At 38.4% G+C, this 24323-nt stretch overlaps 1 protein-coding gene across 1 annotated transcript in view; it reads right to left on the reverse strand.

The window, feature by feature from the left end:
- Positions 1–10795, reverse strand: part of LOC126820112 (fatty acid-binding protein, adipocyte) — a 48263-nt gene extending 37468 nt beyond the window's left edge. The window contains exon 1 of the mRNA XM_050548060.2: positions 10092–10795. Coding sequence (XP_050404017.1) covers positions 10092–10167 — 76 coding nt within the window. The 5' untranslated portion in view covers positions 10168–10795. The remainder of the gene's footprint in view (positions 1–10091) is intronic.
- Between the last annotated feature and the right edge of the window lie 13528 nt (positions 10796–24323).

Raw genomic sequence — 24323 nt, forward strand, 5'->3', positions numbered from 1 at the left:
GCTCCATGTACATGTTGGCGTGCACGTAAACGAACCCCTGACACTTGGAATGCGAAATAATCCCTTTAAGCACACAGCATGAAGTATGTCCGTATTCACTAGCCCAGTCTGAGCAGACAAGTTTGACGTTAAACCGCATTTCATTTCACTTCATTTAATCGAACCGCTGGCGCCGTCAATATATCCTCATCAGTCCAGTTATTCAAAACCACACCGTGTAGCATGGTCTTAAGTTTATTATCTTTTACAAACCTTGAAATCTAATGTTTTCTAGTTGGCTGACTGATTATCTAAACTATATTCTATGTTCCCTTAATCCACCATAATGGCGCCTTGTTGAGACTATCGATTTACGTAATGATTTTCTGTTAATATTTTTTAGTATTAATCAATTAGATTGTGCGAGTCTGATATTCAGTAGACCGTGTATCATAGCGAACAACAATGCATGAATTAACCAGTTATTTCCTACAAACTGGATTACGTTAATTTAAATTAGGGTGTATAGTATACAGAATATGATGTGGCAACAAATCGTTCACTCAGATGATCCCAATACAAGTTACATCATGAGTTCTGAAGCCATGTTATTGGTGAATCCATTTTAATACAATTCCACATAAAAGATACAGAGCTAATAAAGATACAAAGACATATCAAGCGTATTCTGTTGAGGAAGGGATATTGAAATGGGCCCTGTCTGCTAGGTCTGTCCGTCCTTCCGTTCTAATTTTGTTTCCGGGGCACATTTCATGAACCGTTCAAGATATATTTATTAAACTTTGTAAACCTATTATAGCAGTTATGCCTGTTGCTAATAAGAAATGTCTTGGGTTTAATAATGTTTTAACATGAAAATAGTTTTGTTGATTTTACAAAAATATGGTTATACTTCAGCTTAAAGATACATTATGGGAGATTAGATAAAGAGCTGGCAGTTCTCACTATAATTTCAGTCAAATTGATCCACTATGAACCGAGAATTAAGCAATTGAAATTTCGGCCTAGCCTCGATCATCATTACTAAAGTCTGTACGATAAAAAACATAGTGATGCCATCGAGAGTTGAGTATGGTCTGGATAAGTTATTTAATGTCTAATTAGTTATTTAGATAACATTTCAGGCCCAAAGAAAGACCTGCAATAGGCAGATTTAGCTCTTGCCTAATGTATGTCTAAGGTAGGTTATCTAGTCCAGAGGACACTTGGGGACAGGAGGCATTTCATTAGTACTACAAAAAATGCTTATTTTATACATTCTGTATATGGATGACTTGAAAGAATGTGAAATATGCTTACTAAGTAAGTGAACGAGATACAGTTAATCAGTATTATTGATTAGGACATTAATAATCTATACGTTTGAAACAGGTTAAATTCAGCGGAAATAGCCATCGTACAAATGAATGTATTCATTTTAGCAAAATTTATAATGGCAAAACTTTTAGATTGATTTTTTTTTTTTTAAAGATATCTTCTGTTAAAAATATAGATACACCAACGTGACCACGGGCCCCGGCCTTTCATTTCTTCCCGTCCGAACAACTAGATGCTGTTCCTTGTTAGACTATTCGTCCTGTACCTTTAACAATGGGAAACTCATCGGGATCGAAGCCATGACCTCCTGGTTAGTGCGCCTGCGTCTTACTAACTATTGTCTACATTAGCCTAGTCGGAGCAGAACAGTAGGACGTTGATCCCCATCCCATTTCATTTCTTACTCACTGTGCTACAATGGATGGAGAGGGACGGGTGCGACGATTTACTTTGTATTTATTGTTATAACATTCGTAATTTGGATTACGTAATGGTCATCGTTTATTGTAAATATAAGATTTAACTATTTTATATGTTTGGGGAGAACTAATATAGGCCTATGCCTGTTGTGCATTCCAATTTTGACCCCCCCCCCCCCGGTATTAAAACAAGCTTCGTCGTTTATAGAAAGGATTTAGGGAAGTGGGTCGGTCAAGATACTTATGATGTACAATCCATGTACAATAATTTTAACCACCGTACTGGTTGTTCGAAGCTAAGTCTCGCCCCTCCATTTTTAAATTAAGTCAATATCGGAGAAATCTGATGCCATCGAGAGTAGATTATCGCCTGGATCCGTTAAATAATGTCTAATCAATAATTTAGAATGTCTAATTAATAATTAAGAAAACATTTCGGGCCTCAAGAAAGACCTGCAATAGGCAGATTTAGCTCTTGCATAATGTATGTTTAATAAACACTTCATAACTGACGATGACGTTTCATAATAGGCAATGACGTTTCATGGTTGACATTGACTTTTAATGACTGAAAATGGCGTTGCGTTTCATGGTTGATAAAGACGTTTCATGGTTGACATTGACTTTTCGTGACTGAAAATGGCGTTTCATGGTTGTAAATGACGTTTTTGTTCATACTAACGTTTATGGTAATGTTAGTGATGTTTTTGTTCATACTGACGTTTATGGTAATGTTAGTGATGTTTTTTGTTCATACTGACGATTATGGTAATGTTAGTGATGTTTTTTGTTCTAACTGACGTTTAATGGTCGTTAATGACGTTTCATAATTAGGGAACGGATGAAAAGATAACTCTGGATACACAAAAGAAAATACACACAGAATCAATTCAACAACAAGGGTGGCAACCACGACATTTATTTTATACAGGTCACAATTCTATGGAATACAATTACTGCTTTTTACTGAGCGACGTTTCGACTAGGCTTCTCTAGTCATGACTAGAGAAGCCTAGTCGAAACGTCGCTCAGTAAAAAGCAGTAATTGTATTCCATAGAATTGTGACCTGTATACTCTAGTTCAATTACTAAATGCCATTGAAACAGACATTTATTTTACTTATCTCCAATCGATTCAACCCCTTTTACTCTATAAGATAGTGATAAATGATGAAACGTAACATTAGAAATACCGTGTCACGATCTTTCAAACACCTAACGCAATTTATACACAATTCTCCAAAAATATATGTTCATTTGATCTCTACTAAATTAGTTACATATACAAAAAACCCATCACTGTATAGTTTTCCTCATTGACATTTAAATGCCAGAGTCGATGAAAGCTAAACAAGAAAACTTGTGTACGGGGTAGTCTTAAAGCACTGCTGTACCATATGGTTTTAATGATAGCCAAGCACTATTTTATTATAAACTTTGATTTTGATGTTTAAATTAAGCAATTTAGAGCTAAATATGCATAATTAATAACTTTCTATAGCAATAACTTATAGTTATTTTGGGGTTTTTTATGAACGCAGATATGGAAAGATGGGGGCGTACGATCTATATAAGCGTGTACTATAAGTCATTATTGATGGATTGATTTAATATATTTTTGTATAAAAAAATCAGAACTTTTGATCGAGTTTTATGAACACTGATAATTAATGAACACAGCGCATAACTTAATAGGCGCGTACTTAGGTTTAAATAGACTGGAGGATTCTAATATAATTTGGGATAAATGTTTTTTCTAGTTCAACAACGTTTCATTGAGTCTGGACTGATGAACGCAAATGAAATGAAATGAGGGTTTAACGTTTCTGCTCCGCCTTGGCTAATGAAGACAGGCATACGCGATACGGTGTTCTATGAGCAAACCCGAGACCTCACAACTAGTCAGTCAGCGTCTTACTCACTGAGTCACCGCGGAAAGGACGAACGTATGGAATCTAATATTTTTTTTGTATGAATAATTATTTTTTTTAAATTTCGATCGAGCATGGTGTTATGATAATAAAAGGAAGAGTCCCGAACGTACGCTACTGTAAACTGGTGGATTCTGTTATACTTTTGAAAAACAGTTTATGATAATGAAAGGTTTACTACGTAAAAGAAAGAGTCCCGTACGTACGCTACTATAAACTGAGGGATTCTATTATACTTTTGAAAAATAGTTTTTTAAGTAAAAGACGTTTTGATCGATTTGATAAAGGTGACATAGAAACGTTAATAAATAGCTACCAGATTGCCAAATAAAATATAAATACAGACAGAGCGATAAGTAGATAACATGTCATAAGATAGATATCGTCAATCTTTGGCGTAACAGAGTAGGGACGAGGGGTGGTGGCGGGTGTGTGTGTGTGGTGGTGGTGGTGGTGGTGGGGGGGGGGGGGGGTGAGTATGTAGTGTGAAGGGACTCAAATTTTTATCTTGACCCTGGCCAAATTTAGATTTCTGCTCAAATGGCCATTGCAGCAGATATAAAAGACGCATATTTTCCTTCTAATAAAACAAACTTTAAAGATACATGATGTAAAATTTAGATAAAGAGCTGGCCATTCTTGGTATAATAGTTTGAAAAAAGAATATGCAAAATGAATATATTGAAAGTTTCATTCAAATTACTTTATTCTGAGCCAAGTTATCACTGTTTATATAGTTTTGACAAGATGTGTGCATTTATTGTTTATTATCGTAACCACCGTACTGGTATATTCGAGACTTAGCCTTGCTTCTCCATTTTTATATTAAATCATTAAATGGCCGAACCGTTCTAATCTACTTAAAATCAGAGTCATCCGATCACCTAGAGAGTTGATTATGGTCATACCATGTTATTTAAGAAAGACCCGCACTAGGCAAATTTAGCTCTTGGATTATCTTTAAGCCGCCTTTGTTGGGTTTTTTTCAAAAAATCGTTTTCCTTTAAAGATAAATACCCGTAAAAGGTGCTTTCTAAAACCCGGCCGATTATGACATTATTCGGTAATAGACTGTCACAGAGCTGAAATCCATATGTGTTAGGTGGTCTGATCCTGGTTTACGCCCCTCCCCCCCCCCCCCTTAGCATTAGCCATAGTCTTAAAATGACGTAAAATGGTGGGCAATTAGGACGTTCCACTCCATTATCCCGCCATTCTTACTGAACAAACTGATGAACTGTTTTCAAACGAAGACATGTTCAATTTATAACCAGCGTGTCTAAGATTTACCAATTAATTAGATGATTATATCTTTATGTTAAAGACAAGCACATATGTTAGTGGGGTTGTAAAGTCATTAGTTAATATTAGATAAAATCTTGTTCAGGTTTTATTTATAACCCATCTACCTATAACTACCAAGAATTACAATATATAGTCCATACTAAACTTAGGCTGTGCGTCTACAATTAGCTCTGCTTGAGAACAGACACTAAGCTAGTTGGCCGACATTTTATGTCCTAAATATATTTAGTATATTTCGAGAATTTTGAGTATTTATTCTGCTTCCATTTAATAAAATTGAAAAAGTTTATTTAGTCTTTGTGTGTATGTCAGATGTGAAACGGAGTAGAACCCCATTACAAAACAGTATACTAATTTTTGGATATGGCGGCCATTTAGGGCAGAGATTTATTCTCAAAGAATGGAGTAGATGGATCTATGTGTGTAGAATGTATTATAGTCCACACATGACATTATCATTCTTTAGTGGTAAATCATTCATAAAAAAAATCCAGTTGAAGAAATGAAATGTGGATCAACGTCCTTCTTTTTTGCACCCACAGGGCTAATAACGACAGACGAACACCATGCATTGTGGTTAAGTGCAGCTCTCCTGCCTTCTCTTAGTCGAATTCAGTTTATTTTTAAAGTGCACGCCAAAGCGTACATGTGACCTCGGGTTTTCGCTCCATCGGAACAACGAGACACTGTTCATTGCATGACCCTCCCTTCCTGCACCACTGACAAGACCCGAGGATAATTTTGACCATTAAAGATACATTATGTAAGATTTAGATAAAGAGCTAGTCATTCTTGCTATAATAGTTCGAAAATAGATAATGTAAAATGAATAATTTGAAAATTACTCTATTGCGAGCGACGATATTAGCCTTTGGAGGTTTGACAAGACGTGTGCAATAATTTCAACCACCGTACTGGTTGTTCGGAGCTAAGTCTCGCTCCTCCATTTTTAGCTTAAATCAAAATATGGCTGAGCTGTTCTAATCTATTTAATATCGGAGAAATATCCAGAGTTGATTATGGCCTGGATAAGTTAATTAATGTCTGATTAATAATTTAGATAACATTTCAGGCCTAAAGAAAGACCTGCAATAGGCAGATTTGGCTCTTGCATAATGTATGTTTAACTTACGTAATATAACAAGACGCGTGCCTTTAACGTTTTAATGTAGTATTATCACACAGCGGAGATCAACACAATCTTATAGACTAAATAATAATAATCTAACCATGCTCATGTTATTGTAAAATTACCGACATGGGTGTAGGAAGACAGACCAAATGAAACGAAATGGGGTTTAACGGCCTACTGTTCTGCTTTGCTTCGACAGGGCTAATGAAGACGGGTAAACGCCATGGGGAAAATTTTGCTCTTACAGCGGCGCTAAGGCCTACTCTTATTTCGAATTCCAACTGTCAAGGGATCTTTTACCTGCACGCAACCTAGTTTAATCGTAGCATCAGAACGACTAGATAACTATCCTTGTCAGATTCTCCGTCCCGCACCACTGAGAAATCCCGCGGAACTTTCTCGCCCAACACCAGGGCCAAACCCGAGACTTTCTGGTTATCGAGCCAGCGTCTTACACACTCAACCATCGCGACTCCAAGATAAGTCAAATCTTGGCGATTATTTGATTTTGCATGCATCAAGATTTGTATCTTCAATGTAATTATAAGGTCAAATGACGGCAAATAAAAAAACCTGTTCTTGTAACAAACAGTGAATATGTCATTCCTCTTTAAAGATGCATTATGTAAGAGTTAAATTTGGGCATTTAATCACAATCAACTCTCTAGAACATCGGATGGCTTAAAAATTGAATGGATTAGAACACCTTCGCCATTTAAATATTTAACGATAAATTGGATAATCGAGACTTTGTTTATCATCGTAAGAAATGGTACTTGACAATCGAGAATATCTTGTCAAAATTTCAAAAACCCATAAAATAATTTGACTGAAATTTTCAATATAGTAATTTTGCATTGAATTATTACAAGAACGAGCAGCTCTTTATCTTAATTTTACATAATGCATCTTTAAATCGTCTACTTGAGAAAATGTCCCACGGATTTGCTCTATTTTTGCCGTCTGTAAATATCTTTTGTTTCCACCTCTGGGCTATAATACCAGATAATTTATACCAGAAGATGAGCGGCGAGTCGAAATAAAATCGGGTTTAGCGTTTAACTTTTCTGGAGCTACTGGGCTAATCGATACGGGCATACGTCATGGTATTAGTGTGCTATGGGGACATTTTGCCAGGACAGTGGCGCTACGGCCCACTCTTCTATGATTTCCAACTGTCAGAGGAGCTTTAACTTGTTGCCAATAGCATACACGGGACCTCAGTAAACGTTTTCTCGGCCAACACCGTTATCAAACCCGCCACCATCTGGATCTGTAAGTATGACACTGGATTAATAACCAGGAAGTCCTAGTTTCGATTAGGTGTTGACAAGGAAAGTTCCTCACAAATATACAGCCCGAGTTCATATTTTGTCAATGGTGCAGGGCGGACCGCCTGGCTATAAACAGCGTTTTGCTGATCAGATAGGATGAAAAGCCGTTGTCTCGTCGGCATACACACAAGAGAATGCTTGGCAGTTCGGATTTGAATGAAGCGTACGCGGCAACGCCACTGCCCGGACAAAATTTCCCCATGGCACATTGAATGGCATATTCTCATCTTTAGTAGCCCGGTTGGTACACAAAAGTAAAACAATAAACCCTTCTCATTTCGTCAACTGATTCATTTTTATGACGTTTTGATATTTTCGATAGTTTGTTCTTCTGTGTTTTACTGACTGGGGAGTCACGGTGGCTAAGTGAGTAAGACGCTGGCTTGCTAGCCTGGAGCAGTGGCTGGAGGTCGCGGGTTCGCTCCCGGTGGTCGCCTAAAAAGTTCTTCGGGCTTTTTCGGCGTGGTTTCCCTTTGTCAGTGTTGCAAGAAGGAGGGTCAGGCAAGGACAGCTGGCTAGTCGTTCGGATGGGACGAAAAACCGAGGTCCCATGTACATATTGGCGTGCACGTAAAAGATCTCCTGGCAGTTGGAATTCGATATAAGAGTAGGCCATTTCATTTCATTACTTATAGACATGATATTTAACTGAAAGATTCATTTTAAAATAAATAAAATTTTATCAGGAATATTGAAGGTCATCTTAGATCGATATGGGGTTTATCTTCTTGTGATCGTAAGTAAAAAATATATACAAACATGAGCATTTTTTATATCTGTTAGATATTATTCTAGGGGAATTTGATCTATATTGAGAGTTAAAAGCGGCCGATCTGCTCCATAATTTAAATTTGATTCCAGTGGGTTTTTTGTTTGTTTTTGTTTTTAGTTTAAATGTGATTCGAGCGGGTTTAATTTTTGGGTGGGTTTAATTTTTTAGTTTAATAAATGTGATTTGGCTGGGTTAAATTTTTTAGTTTAATAAATGTGATTCGAATGGGTTGATTTTTGTCTTAAATGTTATTCGAGTGGGTTTAATTTTTGAGTCTAAATGTGATTTGGTGGGTTTAATTTTTTAGTTTAATAAATGTGATTCGCATGGGTTTAATTTTTGAGTCTAAATGTGATTTGGTTGGGTTTAATTTTTTAGTTAGACCCGAGTATCGCGGTAGGTGTGAGGCTGTGTATTCTGGAGTTACTCAGGGTATCCTACTTATATTCACGTCATCCACTGTAACATCACATTGCAACAGGTACATTGGATTACGTACTTATACATGTGAAACATACATTATGCACGAACTAAATCTGCCTATTGCAAATCTTTATTTAGATCTGAAATGTTACAGAAGTTATTAATTAGACATTTATTTACACGACAAGCTCAAGATCAACTCAGTAGACCCACGGATGGCTTGGATACAGTTTGGATTTAAACTGACAACCATTTGAAATTAAATCAATAAATGGCGGACCAAGCTAACGTTGACCGTTAGTCGCTGATGTCATTACCGGAAACTGGTGATGAAAGGCCTGCCAAGCGAGGCTACCATAGCCATTGAGCATGTTACTTGATAATCGAGAATATGTGGGTGGAGTTATCGACTGTCAATCAAACGATCGCCAAGTAACATAGACGGTGCAGATACAATTGATGCCTATTTCTAGTCCAAACTTCCAACAGTGACAATTCCGTTCAGAACAAAGTAATTTGACTGAAATTTTCAACATTTTCTTTTTTTATCATCTATTTTTGAATCATTATAGCAAGAGTACTCAACTCTTAATAAAACTCTTAACTAATGTATCTTTAAAGTACCGTGCGTAATCCAACAACCTCGATATAATTGTTGTAGAATAGCCTCAAAGGAAAATTGATATTTGTATGATTCAGGGGGAACTCTAACTAGTATAACAGTTTTAACATGTGAATATATATATGTTATTACCTACTACTACTGTACCCGGTGTATTGTAACAGCCTGATGAATCTGTTTAAGAAGTTTCTCGGCACAGCTCGGTGGAGTGAAATTTAGCTGCTTGTCATTTTAAAAATGAGAGAGAGAGAGAGAGAGAGAGAGAGAGAGAGAGAGAGATGGGGGTTTGTGTCCACTCGCCACAAACTAGGACATTTCTAGACTAGCATATGGTTCAGTTTTATTTCGATAATTCGCTTGCGTGTAGGGGTCTTTAGCAGTGGGAGAAAACCGGAGAACCCGGAGAAAACCCACGAGGTTGGACAGGCGCACCCTATTCCTTGTCACGTACAACCGCGGAATCGAAACCACGCCAGTTGACTCAATGACATTTTAAAAATGAAATGGAGGTTTAACGACCCACACCTCAGTACCAACCGGGCTGAACAAGACGAGATCATGCAGTATGGTGTGAAGGGAATTTGCTTTATCGTCAATGGTTCTTTTACGTGTACGCCAATGAGAACAAGGGTAACTTCTTAGTATCCTATCCGAAGAACTATACGTTTTTTCAGCACCACTGACAAAGGGAAAACCAGGCTGGGAAATCCAAAGGAATTATCTCGACTGACACCGTGATCAAGACTGGCGCTTCCTGGTTAGTGAGCCAGCTCCATACTCACTGAGTCCCCGCGGTGACTTCCTTGACATTTTAAAATCAATTTAGTATTACTCACCTATTACTTTAGCAAAGTCTTCAAATCCATCCTTTTTTTCCTCCTCCCATTGTCCAATAAAATTATCCAAAGACATGATTCTGTTATATTAATGTCCACGAATATCTTACTGAAAGATTTCTCTTATAATGTCTTTAATAAAATTCTTCTATCTCTCCAGTCGTCCGTTCTACCTTCTATCTATTCTATGTTTATGAAGCCGACCGGTCACTAGCTATGCTCCTTAATGAAATGGATCGGGTAGAGAGAGAATTTATACGATCATATAGATCTATTGTTGTCCCCTTTTAATGAAATACCGACAAGGATATAATTGAATGTAGTAAGAACGAACCAAGCTTAAATTCCAACCCACTAGGTCTTTCGGTGCAGGCACATGCAACAAGAACTCAGCACACAAATAGAAAAAAAAACTTTCACCGGTTCAATTCCATAATCACTGCAACTGTTCACAATTGCAGCATGAATAATGCAATTTGTTTAGGCGCATTTTTCTGTGTGTTAAGCCCGGCCTACCAGTTCTCAGCAGACGCCTCGTGAGTCTTTCAGTTTTCAAAGCATTCAGAGCATTGGCTTTGCCGCGATCGGCACACTACATGTGTATCAGAGAATAGTTATATATCTCTGTATATACAACTAGAACACCACTGTTTCTTCAAACACGATTCCCGCTGTACGATATAGACACAGGAGAAATTCTAAAAGAACAGATGGATACTAACTCAGTTTCCTTTCATTCTTTCAAATTTCAAGGAAACGCCGTCGGGTTTTGATTATTGGCTTATTGGCGTCTGGATATTATGATACATAACACTATATACCTATGATATTGGTAAACCTGGCCGTTACACCATTAGTCTAAAACCTTTCAATAGCCTGAATTTATACAAGCCGCTTGTTACACGTGCAATTTCATAGCAATTATTGACTAATAACAGAATTTCTAACTTGCAGACACACGTGCAACTTCTTCGCATGAATGCGGACTATTGATATAAATGTTTTCACTTATTAACGATCACATGTTTTTCTCTCTCGCTTCATTCATCCGTGGATGAAATATTTATGATATTTCAGTTGAAAAGACACAATTTTGAATCAACTATTTTATCAATATAGCATTGTGTATATTTTAATAGTTCAATAAAAGTAAGTTAATGGTATTCAGAACAGTGGAAGTGTATTGCACGATATTGGTATATCTAACATAAAAGGTATTGAATTATTTCAAAAAGTGCTTTGATGACAGTTAATGATATATGTTTCAAATTTAAAACAAATAAAAAAATCAAATTTGCCTTTGATATTGACTGTTTTGCGTGTTGTGATAATGGCCTCTCTTTAATATCTGACAGGCAAATTGTTATAAAATTGCCGTTATAATTTTCTCTGTTCGTTTCATATTATATGATATTATATAATCGAAAATATTTTCTTGGTCTTAGATTTTCTGGGAACTCCTGATTGAGTTATGTTAGGCACTTCTTGTTACTGTACCTTCGTGTGTTTCTGATATCCCGCGTGTTCCTGATACCCTCGTATGTTCCTGATACCCTTATGTGTTCTTGATACCCCCATGAATTCCTGATATCCTCGTGTGTTCTTAATACTCCCGTGTGTTCCAGATACCATTGTGTGATCCTGATAGCCAGCTCTTTTGCTGATAATCTCGAGTGTTCCAGATACCCTCGTGTGTTCCGGATACTCTCGAGTGTTCTTGATACCCTCGCGTGTTCTTGATACCCTCGTTCGCGTGTTCCTGATACCCTAATTTGATCCTCATAACCCTCCGTTTTATGATACCCTCGTGTGTTCCTGATACCCTCGTGTGTTCCATCCGTGTGTTCCTGATACCCTCGCGTGTTTTTTTATACTCTCGTATGTGTCTGATATCCTTGTATGCCCCCCCCCCCCATTATTCCTTATTCCTGAAACCACGGCCCGAGAAATCCCTCTCTGGCCATTGCTGGATTGGATTTTGATACTTGAGCTCTTGAGGGAGTGTGTCTATTCTTCCCGTTCAATCAAATCTATCCCAAGTACAGCAACATGACAGCCCTTCGTTTAATCTGGGATCTTCTCTAAAACTTTGGACAGTGATTCAAGCTATTAAAAACGGTGAAAGTAATGCTCGTCTCCGAACAGTATTGTTTACATTGTATTCGTTCTGATAGCCTTCGTTGTCACGTAATTAGTTTTTCTGCAGTATTCTGCTATGCACTGATTAATTGGGCATAATAAAATCGTGAGTCATGACGTAACGTTATGTAAACATAATATTAGGTTCAATTTGGGGCTCTAAAACGTGATGATATTGTTACGCAGTTAGCTATTGGTTGTTAATCGGACTATTGACCAGTCATAATTTGGAACAGAAATTTGCTTTCCTTACAACAGTGTTAAGTGTGATTAGGTATAATCAAACGAAACTCTGCGAGAGGCATAGATACCCTCGTGTGTTCCAGATACCCTCGTGTATTTAAAATTAAGAGTTTGTGGTTAATATTTGATGGTTAAACCGATATCAGAGACGTAAAAGACCAGAACTCGGTCTAGTTGGACAGTATCTCGATTAAATTCAGAGAGCTAGATTCTCGAGAATACTGGGAACCTGAACTATAGTTGCTTAAATTAATTGGTCGTGGGGAAAATCACAATAAACTAAGTCTAAGCGGGAGAATACCTCAATCTTAGACGGTCGCGGAAATACTACTCATATTATCAATTCAATATGTTCTTGTATATATTTAACGAAATTTAACCATTTTGGACAGATATTGCTTTTAGAGATTCAGTTTGAACTATACCGTAGTTCGCTAGCCTGGAGGTCGGGTGTTCGATCCCTGCATTGGTCGAGAAAGTTCATCTGGATTTTCCGACGTGGTTTCCCCTTGTCAGTTGTGCAGAACGTAGGGCCTGACAAGGACAGCTGTCTAGTCTTTCGGATGAGACGAAAAACCGAGGTCCCGTGTATACATTGGAATGCACGTAAAAGATCCCTTGGCAGTTGGAATTCGATATAAGAGTAGGTCGTAGCGCTGCTGCCCGGGCAAAATTTCCCTCATAGCACACTGTATGGCGTATGCCCGTCTTCATTAGCCCAGTATAGGAGCAGAACAGTAGGACGCTAAACCCCATTTCATTTCATTTCATTTGTAATGGATTCTCCAAAATGTCGTTCAAATTAGCAGACTGCTTTAATATTGATGTCAATTATGTTTCGTTGTTCTGAATCCACCTAACACATGTAGTGACGTAGTTAGAGTTTTGCCCTGCGGTGGCTCAATGATTAAGGGAGCTGGCCCAGTAATCAGAAGGTCAGAGTTTGATCCTAATGTTGGCCGAGAGAGTTCCCGGGAATTTTCCAGCGCGGTTTCCCCTTGTCAGCGGACCCGGTAAGGAATAGTATCTAGTCGTTCGGATGGGACGAAAAAATCGAGGTCCGTGTATACCTTTGTCCGGGCAAAATTTCACTCGTAGCACATTTCATAAACCCCAACTTCATTCACGAGATCTTTAACGTACTGGCAATGGTGTACACCGCACCTCGGAGTTTCGTCCTATCCGAACAACTAGATGATTTACCTTGCCAGGCACTGGGACCTGCACTAATGACAAAGAGGGAGTCGGGATCCAATTAGGGATCGAACCCAAGACATCCTGGCTATTGAGTCTGTGCCATACTCGTCGAGCCACTGTGCCTCGCCCAAATATATTAGGAGTATCAGATGTAAGCATACCCTGGTTCATACACAAAGGTGGCCACTGCTTACATACACGACAGTCGCCACTGCTTACATACACGACAGTCGTCACGCCTTACAAACACGACATTCGCCATTGCTTACACGACATTTCCCACTGCTTACATACACGACGTCGCCACTGCTTACATGCGCGACAGTCGCCACTGCTTACATACACGACGTCGCCACTGCTTACATACACGACAGTCGTCACGCCTTACAAACACGACATTCGCCATTGCTTACACGACATTCCCCACTGCTTACATACACGACGTCGCCACTGCTTAGATACGTAACAGTCGTCACTGCTTAGATACGTAACAGTCGCCACCGCTTACATACACGACAGTCAACACGACAGTCGCGACTGCTTACATATACGACAGTCGCCACTGATTACATACGAACATCATCGGTGTCACTCTGTACTTCTGGATTCTATTATTAAAAAAAGAACCTCTCTCTAAAAATACCTGACGAGGCAATAATTATATTAGGAAGCTGCTTATCTGTGTATCTAAGACAGACAAATCGTGGGTGTCACTCATCAAGTGGAATAAATTAATTGTAATAACATCACTTTTCTAAACTAGATTTAGCCTAGGGATGAAAAATAATGCATTCGTATATCAAAGAATCATGGCGGTATGTCAGGCGTTAATAACCCCAGCCGCCTACAGTAAATTTCACTGAAAATTAAAGGTTACATTTTGCGTTAAATGAATTATGTTTTCTTTGTCGCGGAAGAAAGGTTATCTGTTAATCAACCTACCATATTAATTACTAATTAATATCATAATTCTTTTGATGTTACCGACTCTATAAACAAACAAACAATCGGTAATCTTAGAACCAAAGAATACAATATAGCAAAATAACATTGAAGAACCTAAATTTAGTTCTACTCTAGAAAAAAACAATAACGGGATATTGGATACTCTCGTGGCAGTGTCTACATAAAGTTAAAACGTTTTTAATTGCCTGATTATACAGTCTGATTAAATGAAATGGGGTTTAACGTCCTACTGTTCGGCACCTATACTGGGCTAATGAAGACGGGCATCCGCCATACAGTGTGCTATGAGGGAAATTTTGCCCAGGCAACGGCACTATCGCCTACTTTTATATGGAATTCCAACTGCCAGGGGATTTTATACGTGCATTCCAATAGATTCACGGGACCTCGGTTTTTCATCTCATCCGAAGTACTAGACAGCTGTCCTTGTCAGGTCCTCCGTCCTGCATCACTGACAAGGGGAAACCACGCTCGAAAATCTGGATGAACCTTCTCGGCCAATGCAGGGATCGAACACCCGACCTCCAAGCTAGCGAGCCAGCGTCTTACCCACTTAGTCACGTGATCCCCAATCTGATTAAAATACAGATCTATATTTCGTTTCGTTTTTTTATACTTTCGATGGTCTACACTACATGGAGATCTGAGGTCATGCGAGCGGCTTTTGACCCTGTGACTTCAGACATTTGATTAACCAATCAGCATTGATGTTACTAGTGGATTACCCACAGTTCCGTGCAAAACACGCCTAAAGCTCGCCGTAACAGACCGTTTTATTGGCTAATTCCTTACACCATTCAGAACACGTCAGTGATAACAACTCTTCCAGATCCTAGTGTAGTAAAGACAAGTAAACCGAAATTTTGAACTATAAAAACGAAACGAAATAGGATCTGTGTTTAATCAGATTGATTGCCTCATTATAGAAACAAGCTTTCTTCAGAGGTTGGATTTCTTGTCAAAATATATATTTTAGAGATGCAAATTATCTCTTCGGATATAACAGACTTTAAATGATTCTACATAATATCGTCATACACTACTGACAGGCCATCTACTGCACATAGTAAGGGTTTCCTAACTAGTGATTTCCATCGAGGTACGGGGGGGGGGGGGGGGGGTAGCGCGTGAGCGTTGCATCATAAGGCCTGTCATTAAGTCAACTGACGTGATGACAAGTTAACTACTTTCTATCCAGTTAATCTTAGAGTTGTTAATTTAAGAAACATTAATTTTCTTGGCGATTGGTAGATTATCACACTATTACAATATATTAACCTTATTAAACATACATTATGCAAGAGCTAAATCTGCCTATTGCAAGTCTTTGTTTAGGCCTGAAATTTATCTAAATTATTAATTAGACAGACCATAATCAACTCTCGATGTCATTGCTAGGCTGCGGTGTTTATTGGATTAGGTTCCGATTTGCTGTTCGACTTCCATTCATGATTTAATCATGAAATGGATAATCGAGACTATGTTTTTTTTATCGTACCGACTTTAGTAATGATGATCGAGGCTAGGTCGAAAATTCAATCGCTAAAATCTCGGTTCAAAGTGGATCAATTTGATTGTAATTTTCAGCCAATTCCCTTTACCTTATCTAATTTTAAACTATTATAGTGAGAACTGCCAGCTCTTTATCTAATCTCCCATAATGTATCTTTAAATATCAGCTGGATAAATAAAGTAACATACCAACATGTACCAGATACCACATGTCAGGAACCGACGTTGACGTCATCGCAGCCATCTTAGAATTGTGATGTCATGCCATAGACCGATGCGTAATGATCCAAGGAAAAAGCATCCCAGGTTTCACGGCGATCGGAACCTTAGCCCTTTTCGAAGAGCGTTGCACCCAAAAGGTACTGCAACAAGAAGATGAGTAGCGCTTGCGGCCCAGTTATTTGGTCCAAATGCATGTATAAAGTTCAAACAGAGCAGATGATTTAACTGATGTCTTTTGAGGCTTCATATAATTCTAAAAAGTGATCAAGGGAAATAGCTCTAGATGTTGCTAAAATGTAATAGGCTACTTCCTCTAAATAACGAAAACAAATAGATTGTTCACAATAAAATGTGGATGATTTTATTTCAATAATTCGCTTCAGACTTTATAAGTGTTGGGGGGGGGGGGCAGGGGCCCATAGACTTTTTAGTGGGAGGAAACCAGAAGACTAATAGAAATGAAATGAAATGAAATGGAATTTAACGTCCTACTGTTCTGCTCCGAACTGGGCTAATGAAGATGGGCATATGCCATACAGTGTGCTATGAGGGAAATTTTGCCCGGACAGCGGCACTACGGCCCACTCTTATATCGAATTCCAACTGTCAAAGGATCTTTTACGTGCAGGCCAATGTGTACACGGGACCTCGGTTTGAAGACTAATAGACTTTATATGTGTGAACCAGAAGACTAGACTTTAGAAGTATACAGAAGAAAACCAGAAGACCTATATACACGGTCCGTGAGAGGGGGTGGGGGCAACTGGGACACTAGTCCAGGGGCCCGTACATAGCCTAGAGGGGCCAGGAGGTATGCCGAGTAATGTTTTTTTTAAAAAAAATTGTTGGTATAAATTAATAAAAATATATACTGTTACTAAATCGTGAAGTAAAAGAAAACCGGTGACTTTTCTGAATGAGTGTACCTAATGAACGGATACCAGTCAACCAACATAAACTATCTGCTCGGGCCTTCGTGTAGTGGGGCCCCGATCCGTCCTCGTTCCGTCCGAGGCTCTCGTCGATCGCTTATGTAGGCTGTCTTGTATCCGATCATTAAAAACGATCGTTTCGTTAAGTGCTAAAAATCCCGATGTTTTCCTATATTTTTGCCAATTGTAGACATTTTGCCGACCGATGACAGCGTGATTCGTCACTAATATGTCCGGGAGAAGCTTATTATACGTTCGGTATGGTTATTTTTAGCAGGGCTTCCAAGTGTGCACGGAAACTTCCGTTTGAAACCAGTTCAATATGATTCTGGGTATTGAAAAAATAAATAAATAAATAAATAAATAAATAAATAAATAAATAAAAATAAATGAATAGTTTATGTGATGAAAAAATTTACTTTTTGATATCAATTGGCGTCTGATGGCCACGTCTGATGGCCTGCTTAAAATTTCCTGTCAAAATCGTGTACATCTGATTATTATTAAATCAATAAAACTTAAACGTAATACATGATGTATTTTTCATATTATGTTGTGATAAATCTCAGCTTCTGTGTTTTAGCAAAGTGACCATAGTTACCCCCGATATACGCCAAAATGATGCATTCGAGCCCGCGCACTCCCCTACCGCCCCACTTGCTGAGTTGTTTGTCTTTGGATCCGGTGGGGCCTGTCGAGGGCTCTGTCTATACAAAATATACGAGACTGGGCGGGCGCCACCACCCTCACACCTTCAGAGGGGACTGAAAAACTGGGGTTATTGGCTTGCTGACTATTTGAAGGAGCCAAATCGCTAATATTTGGGTCCTAGAAATTGACACAAATGGGTCGCAATGCATATAATAATGTAATATGCATGTATATAAACTGATTTACATTCAATCATTTCCATTTTTACTCTAATTACAAATCAGTTATGTTCGGCGAAATACGCGAGAAGTATCAATCTAATGGCAATCTCTAACGTCTGATAATTCCAGTCTACATTATTGCGCATGCTCTCAAGATAAGAATATGCGCCACTTTTTGACGTGAATTGTGGAATATGTCTAGCCTCGTTCTTCGAGTCGTTTGTTACAAATGGCGCTGAAACGCGTTCTGGTACACGATTCATGTACCAATAGTAAAATGTTTATTTTGTCTTAAATATTGGATATCAGAAGCCCATCTGTTCCCGGTAAGATCACAACATAATTGACAAATAATTCGTGTTTTTAATATCGAAGACTGTGGATGATATTGAGTCCAAGACTTAGTAACCCGAGTTTTACATAATTTAAGGATGATACCAAAGTGCATGCAATGATGCCGGAATTGATTAAATATTTACCTTTTGTGTTAGCTTAGGAATGAAGCTAGCTAGGAATGGCGTTTCATCTTTAGACATCTTTTTCTCTCTCCATATTTTTAAAGACCTTGGCGTGTCAATTAGTGCGCGCTGATTCAACTCTCGAATTACCAGACGACAACATATTATTATAATTCTATACGAATTGTTAATTGTCTCAAATTCAATAATATTTGAGAAAACGCGGGGCTCAAAATATCTGCTAACATTTTATAACATTTAAACCATATTGAACTGTACTGAAAAACAAGGGTAACGAATAAAAGCCACTCTCCTTAATCTACATTAAATTTCTTTTTTTAATATGTAGGATTTTGTTTTAATAAAATGTTAATTACTTGTAGGTCTATAAATATATACATGTAAGTCAAACTGGTATAAAGAATATTGATCGTATTGAGTTGGACCATGTATGGATGGAGATAGATTATCTGTAAAATTAAGTTCTAAAATGGCATTATAATTGTTTTACGTGGGAATGTAATGGGGGTTGAATGTCTCGTTGACACAATGCTTTTCGTGTTTCTATGGTTACGTGTACAGCGTGAGGTTTTGCCCGGATGCAACGTTTCCGCCCACGCTTTCCGATTGCAGCTGTCAAGGTTTCTTTTACTTGCATGGGAGCCGCGGTGGCCCAGTGAGTAAGACGTTGACTCGCTAACCTTGGGATCCCGTGTTCGATCCCTGCATTGGCCTAGAAAGTTCATCAAGATGTTCCGGTTCCCCCTTGTCAGTGGTGTAGGGCAGAAGACCTGGTAAGCCAGGTAAGGGACAACCTATAGTCGTTCGGATGGGACGAAAAACCGAGGTAACGTGTACACATTGGTGTGCAGGTAAAAGATATAAGAGTAGGTCGTAGCGACACTGTCCCGAGCAAAATTTCCCTTACAGCACACTATGACGTATGTCCGTCTTCATTAGTCCAATCGGAGAACAGTAGGACGTTAAACCCTATAATTAATTTCCTTTCATTTTCACTTGCACGCAAATGTGTATAAGGGTGTGAACATCGGGGTTTCGTTTCATACGAAAAAGAAGACTTATTTACCTGTGAAGGCCTGGTTTGAAAAATTCAGAAGGTTCTTCTCGGCCCACGTCGGGATTCGAACGGATGATTCCGGTCAGCAAGTAGGGAAGAGCAATGGGGTTTAACGTCCACTCGACACAAACTAAGTCATTTCGGGACTAACATAATATGGTTCAATTTTATTTCATGTGGGGAACTCTAACAGTGGGGGGCCCGGAGAAAACTGGCAGGCGAGCGTACTCGTTGTCACGTTCTAGCGGGAAAACGAAACCATGCCACGTGACTCAATGGCAAGAAGCGAATAACAGTGGCGAGTAGATACCGTAGCACCACGGGCTAAAAATAAAACTGACACACCTCAGACAAGCTATCACTGAGTTGAAAACTCTTTTATTTTCAATTTAAAGGTTATTAACCATCGTAAAACGAACGTCTATGAAATATGTCCTACTCACCCCAGGAGGGTTCGGAAACCGGTGTTAGTTGACGAATTTCGTCAGGATTTTCCATTTAAGTACCCTTGTCAGTGGTGCAGAACAAAAGGGCCTGAAAATCGGGTCGGATGGAACGACTAAGCGACGACCTGTTTACAAATTTTTCCAAATTCGCGTACATGTAAAACAATCCATTGCCAGTTGAAATTTGAAATTCTTCATCTCGGTCCGTTGGTACAGATCAGTAAGACCTTAAACACCATTCCATTTCATTTCTTTTACAATCTTTGGCTTAATTGAACATGCAAAAATTCTATTAATTATCGAAGAAACAAGAATATAACAATCATTTTGACTTATACAAATAATTGTGGATTGTTTATGAGATTAAAATCCGTGACGATATTCCACTTCTATTCATCATAACACAGAATCTATGAGCATGGTAATCTAGATTGTAGAGATACCGGTACGAGAAATGGCTGTAAATCATGCCAGAGATGACAACACGACAAATACAAAGACGTGAAAGGGTATGATTGATAATTGAGCCGAGGGGTAACCGAGTGCCTTTCAATTTGTCTGATGTCTTCCTCGTCTGAGCAGCTCAATAGATTATCATGCTTGTTTATACCATGGTAGAAAACGAAATGAAATGGGATTAAATAACGCCATACTTGTCTGCGCCGAACATCTACATCTCCATTGTGGAACCAGGCATCAAATGACCCGTTCAGTCCAGTGTACCAGCTCACCTACCGCAACGTTAAGGACGGGGGAAAATGATAAATCATAGGCCGATATTGAATCTAGGCCTACATAACTTTACCACTAAATAACCGTAGTAAAATATCTAAAAATAATGGCAAGAAGCGCGTATCGGAACGAAATTTCTAGAAATGCAGCCTGAGTTTGAAAACTAGACACCCTGAATCAAATTAGTCATTTATTGGTCTAACATGACAAGACCATAATTTTAACCCTCGATGTCATCGGATGCTCAAGATTTTAACTAGATTAGAACGGCTCGACCATTTAATTATGTAATTTAAAAATGGAGAATCAAGGCTAAGACTCGAATATACCAGTACCGCAGTTACGATAATAAACAATCAATGCACACTAAAAACAGCCATAACTTGGCTCAGAATAAAGTAATTTGAATGAAATTTTCAATATATTCATTTTGCATTATCTATTTTTGAACTATAATAGCAAGAACGGGCAGCTCTTTATCTAAATCTTACAGAATGTATTTTTAATGTTATGTTTGAAAGAGATTGTCCATGCTACAAGCTATATGTGAAAGAGATTGCTCATGCTACAAGCTATAGCCAGGTGAAAGAGTTTGTCCATGCTACAAGCTATATGCGAAAGAGATTGCCCATTCTACAAGTTATAGATGAAAGAGATTGTCCATGCTACAAGCTACAGACGGAAGAGACTGTCCAATATGCTGCAAGCTATATGCGAAAGAGATTGTCCATGCTACAAGCTATATATGAAAGCGATTGCAAATGCTACAAGCTATAGGCGCTTTCAGGGTTCTCTGAGATTTGATTTGCTTTTACCTAGGGAACGGCATTTAATTATTTTGTTCTTAATGACATTGTTCTATACATTCTTTCCTTCGAAAAATGTGTTTATGTGTTAACATATCGGGGGTAAAGATTCCAGGTATGGCAGGCAAGGTGGTCCTTCATTTGATTAGCTTCATGTTCTTACAGGATAGTCAAATATACCAGATAATAATTTGCAGAATGTGATTATATGATATGGAATATTTCGGCTATATACAGAACAGATAGTTACAAAAACCAGACTTTTTTTCGTATCATGGCCTCATTAATAAGAAATGAAATGAAATCTAGTTTAATGACCTACGTGTCTGCATCAAGTGGGGTAATACAGACGGTAATACGCCATGCAGTGAGTTATGCGGGAAATTGATTTACGACTGTCCCTTGATCATTTTAACGTATGTTAAAGAAGGCAGGTCTAACATCCACATTCTTCGACATGGCAAACACGACTTATTGGTCAATTTAAATCAACATTGATATTGTTATCTTACAGATAGGCTTATGATATCCAATATTTAAGAAAAAAAAAAAGAAAAATGGCTAAATATATCCCACAGGAGAATACTACCGGTCCAGACGCCAAAGGCTGCTTTCGAAACTGACTGAACTGTGACAGGAATGAATTTATATGTCACCCTGAAAGGAGACCGGTCGTCTTTAAAGGGCCAATCCCGATAATATGTTGGAGAATAAAACTGCTTAATTTTGTGTTAAAATCCCTTAATATCCTCTACCTAAGGGCCGAGCAACTAACTCATTATTTGTGATAAGTTTTCAAACGACGTAAGCCCGCCAGTCTTTATCTGGAAATGGAGACCGGTGAGCCAAACTGTATTATGCGGTGTCTGGATAAAACCAGACTTTTATTTTATAAAAATGATGTGTAGGTGAAATTTACCGTTCGTTATCAAGTATAGCATGTGAGTCATGCACTATATAGATCTCTAAATACAGGTCACCCAAGAAAAAAACTGACCCGAAATCTTAAAAGGGTTACGTGTCCGGATAAGCATTTTTGACATTCACGTCCAAAACGACTCAATATTTTTAGCTGAAATTTTTAGACAAAGTACATACACAATTCATACGTACTCGGACTTTTATTTTTGAGACTCTGTTCAAATCGGGATAGTCCCTTTAAACATACATTATGCAAGAGCTAAATCTGTCTATAGCAGGTCTTTCTTTAGGCCTGAAATGGTATCTAAATTATTAATTAGACATTAATTAACCTATCTAGACCATAATCAACTCTAGATGGCATCACTAGCCTGCGATCTTTAGTGGATTATGAGCCGATTTACCGCATAACTTTCCTTCACGATTTAACGATTAAATGGATAACCAAGACTATGCTGTTTATCGTACTGACTTTAGTAATGATGATCGAGGCTAGGCGGAAATTTCAATTGCTGAGTTCTCGGTTCATAGTGGATCAATTTGAATGAAATTTTCAGCATATTGCCTTTCGATTATCTAGTTTTTAACTATTATAGTGAGAACTGCCAACTCCTTATCGAATCTCCCATAATGTATCTTTAACTCAATTATCATCTACAGTTTCCGACATTGCAAACACGACTTATTGGTCAATTTAAATCAACATTGATGTTGTTATCTTACCTTGAAAAGATTGGCTTCTGCTATCCAATATTTAAGACACAGTGGAAAATTTAAAATTGACACACGAATCGATTGTCAGAATGCTTTCGAGCGCCATTTGAACTCTTCGCGTATTTCGCCGAACTTAACTGATTATAAATTACAGTGAAAACAGAAACGATTGAATGTAAATCAGTTTATATACATCCATATTACATTATTATATGTATTGCGACCCATTTGTGTACATTGCTAGGTGCCAAAGAATACAGATTTAGATCCTTTAATAGTATAGGCAGGGCTGGATTTACTAATAGGCATAGTTGGCCATTGGCCTAGCAGGGGCGCGGTGACCCATGATTTCTCATGAGGAATAAGATCCCGTCAGAGCCCCCACCCCCAAAAACAATATTTTTTATGTGTATGCGGGGAAGGGGGGGCCCCCCACCCCACACACACAGTGCCGATGAGTAGTATTGGGCTATTTGGAACAGGCTAGAGTCGATTTGTATCATATCTGACCCATGGTATATATTTGACACTGGTTGGGCATTATGATTATCATTATAAAGTTGAATACCGCATTGAAACCGCGTGATTTTTGCCATTTGCGAGGGGGCGCAAAAAATCAAAACCATGACGAAAAGGTTGGGCAGCGTTTAACCTGGTTTTAAGATTGGATCCAGAAAAATGCCAACATTTCTGTAAATTTGGGGTTCCCCTGATGGGTTTGACCTAGGGCCCACAAGTATGCAAATTCGGCCCTGTATAAAGCGGACTTTGGTTGTTCGCGCATATCGAACCACTGGACATAATTACAGTGCCTAGTCGTTAGAATGAGGCGAATGAAACCCTTGACAAATTCGCTAAAGTTTCTTCATAGCACGCAGTATGGCGTTTGTCGGTCATTTAGCAACCTGGTTGGTGAAGAAATGAAATGAAATAGGGTTTAATGACCTACTGTTCTCCTCCAGGGGGTTGGATGGCCGAATGGTTAGCACGTGGG

Source organism: Patella vulgata, chromosome 1 (genome assembly GCF_932274485.2).
Source record: "Patella vulgata chromosome 1, xgPatVulg1.2, whole genome shotgun sequence".
In the NCBI taxonomy this organism is placed as follows: Eukaryota; Metazoa; Mollusca; class Gastropoda; family Patellidae; genus Patella; species Patella vulgata.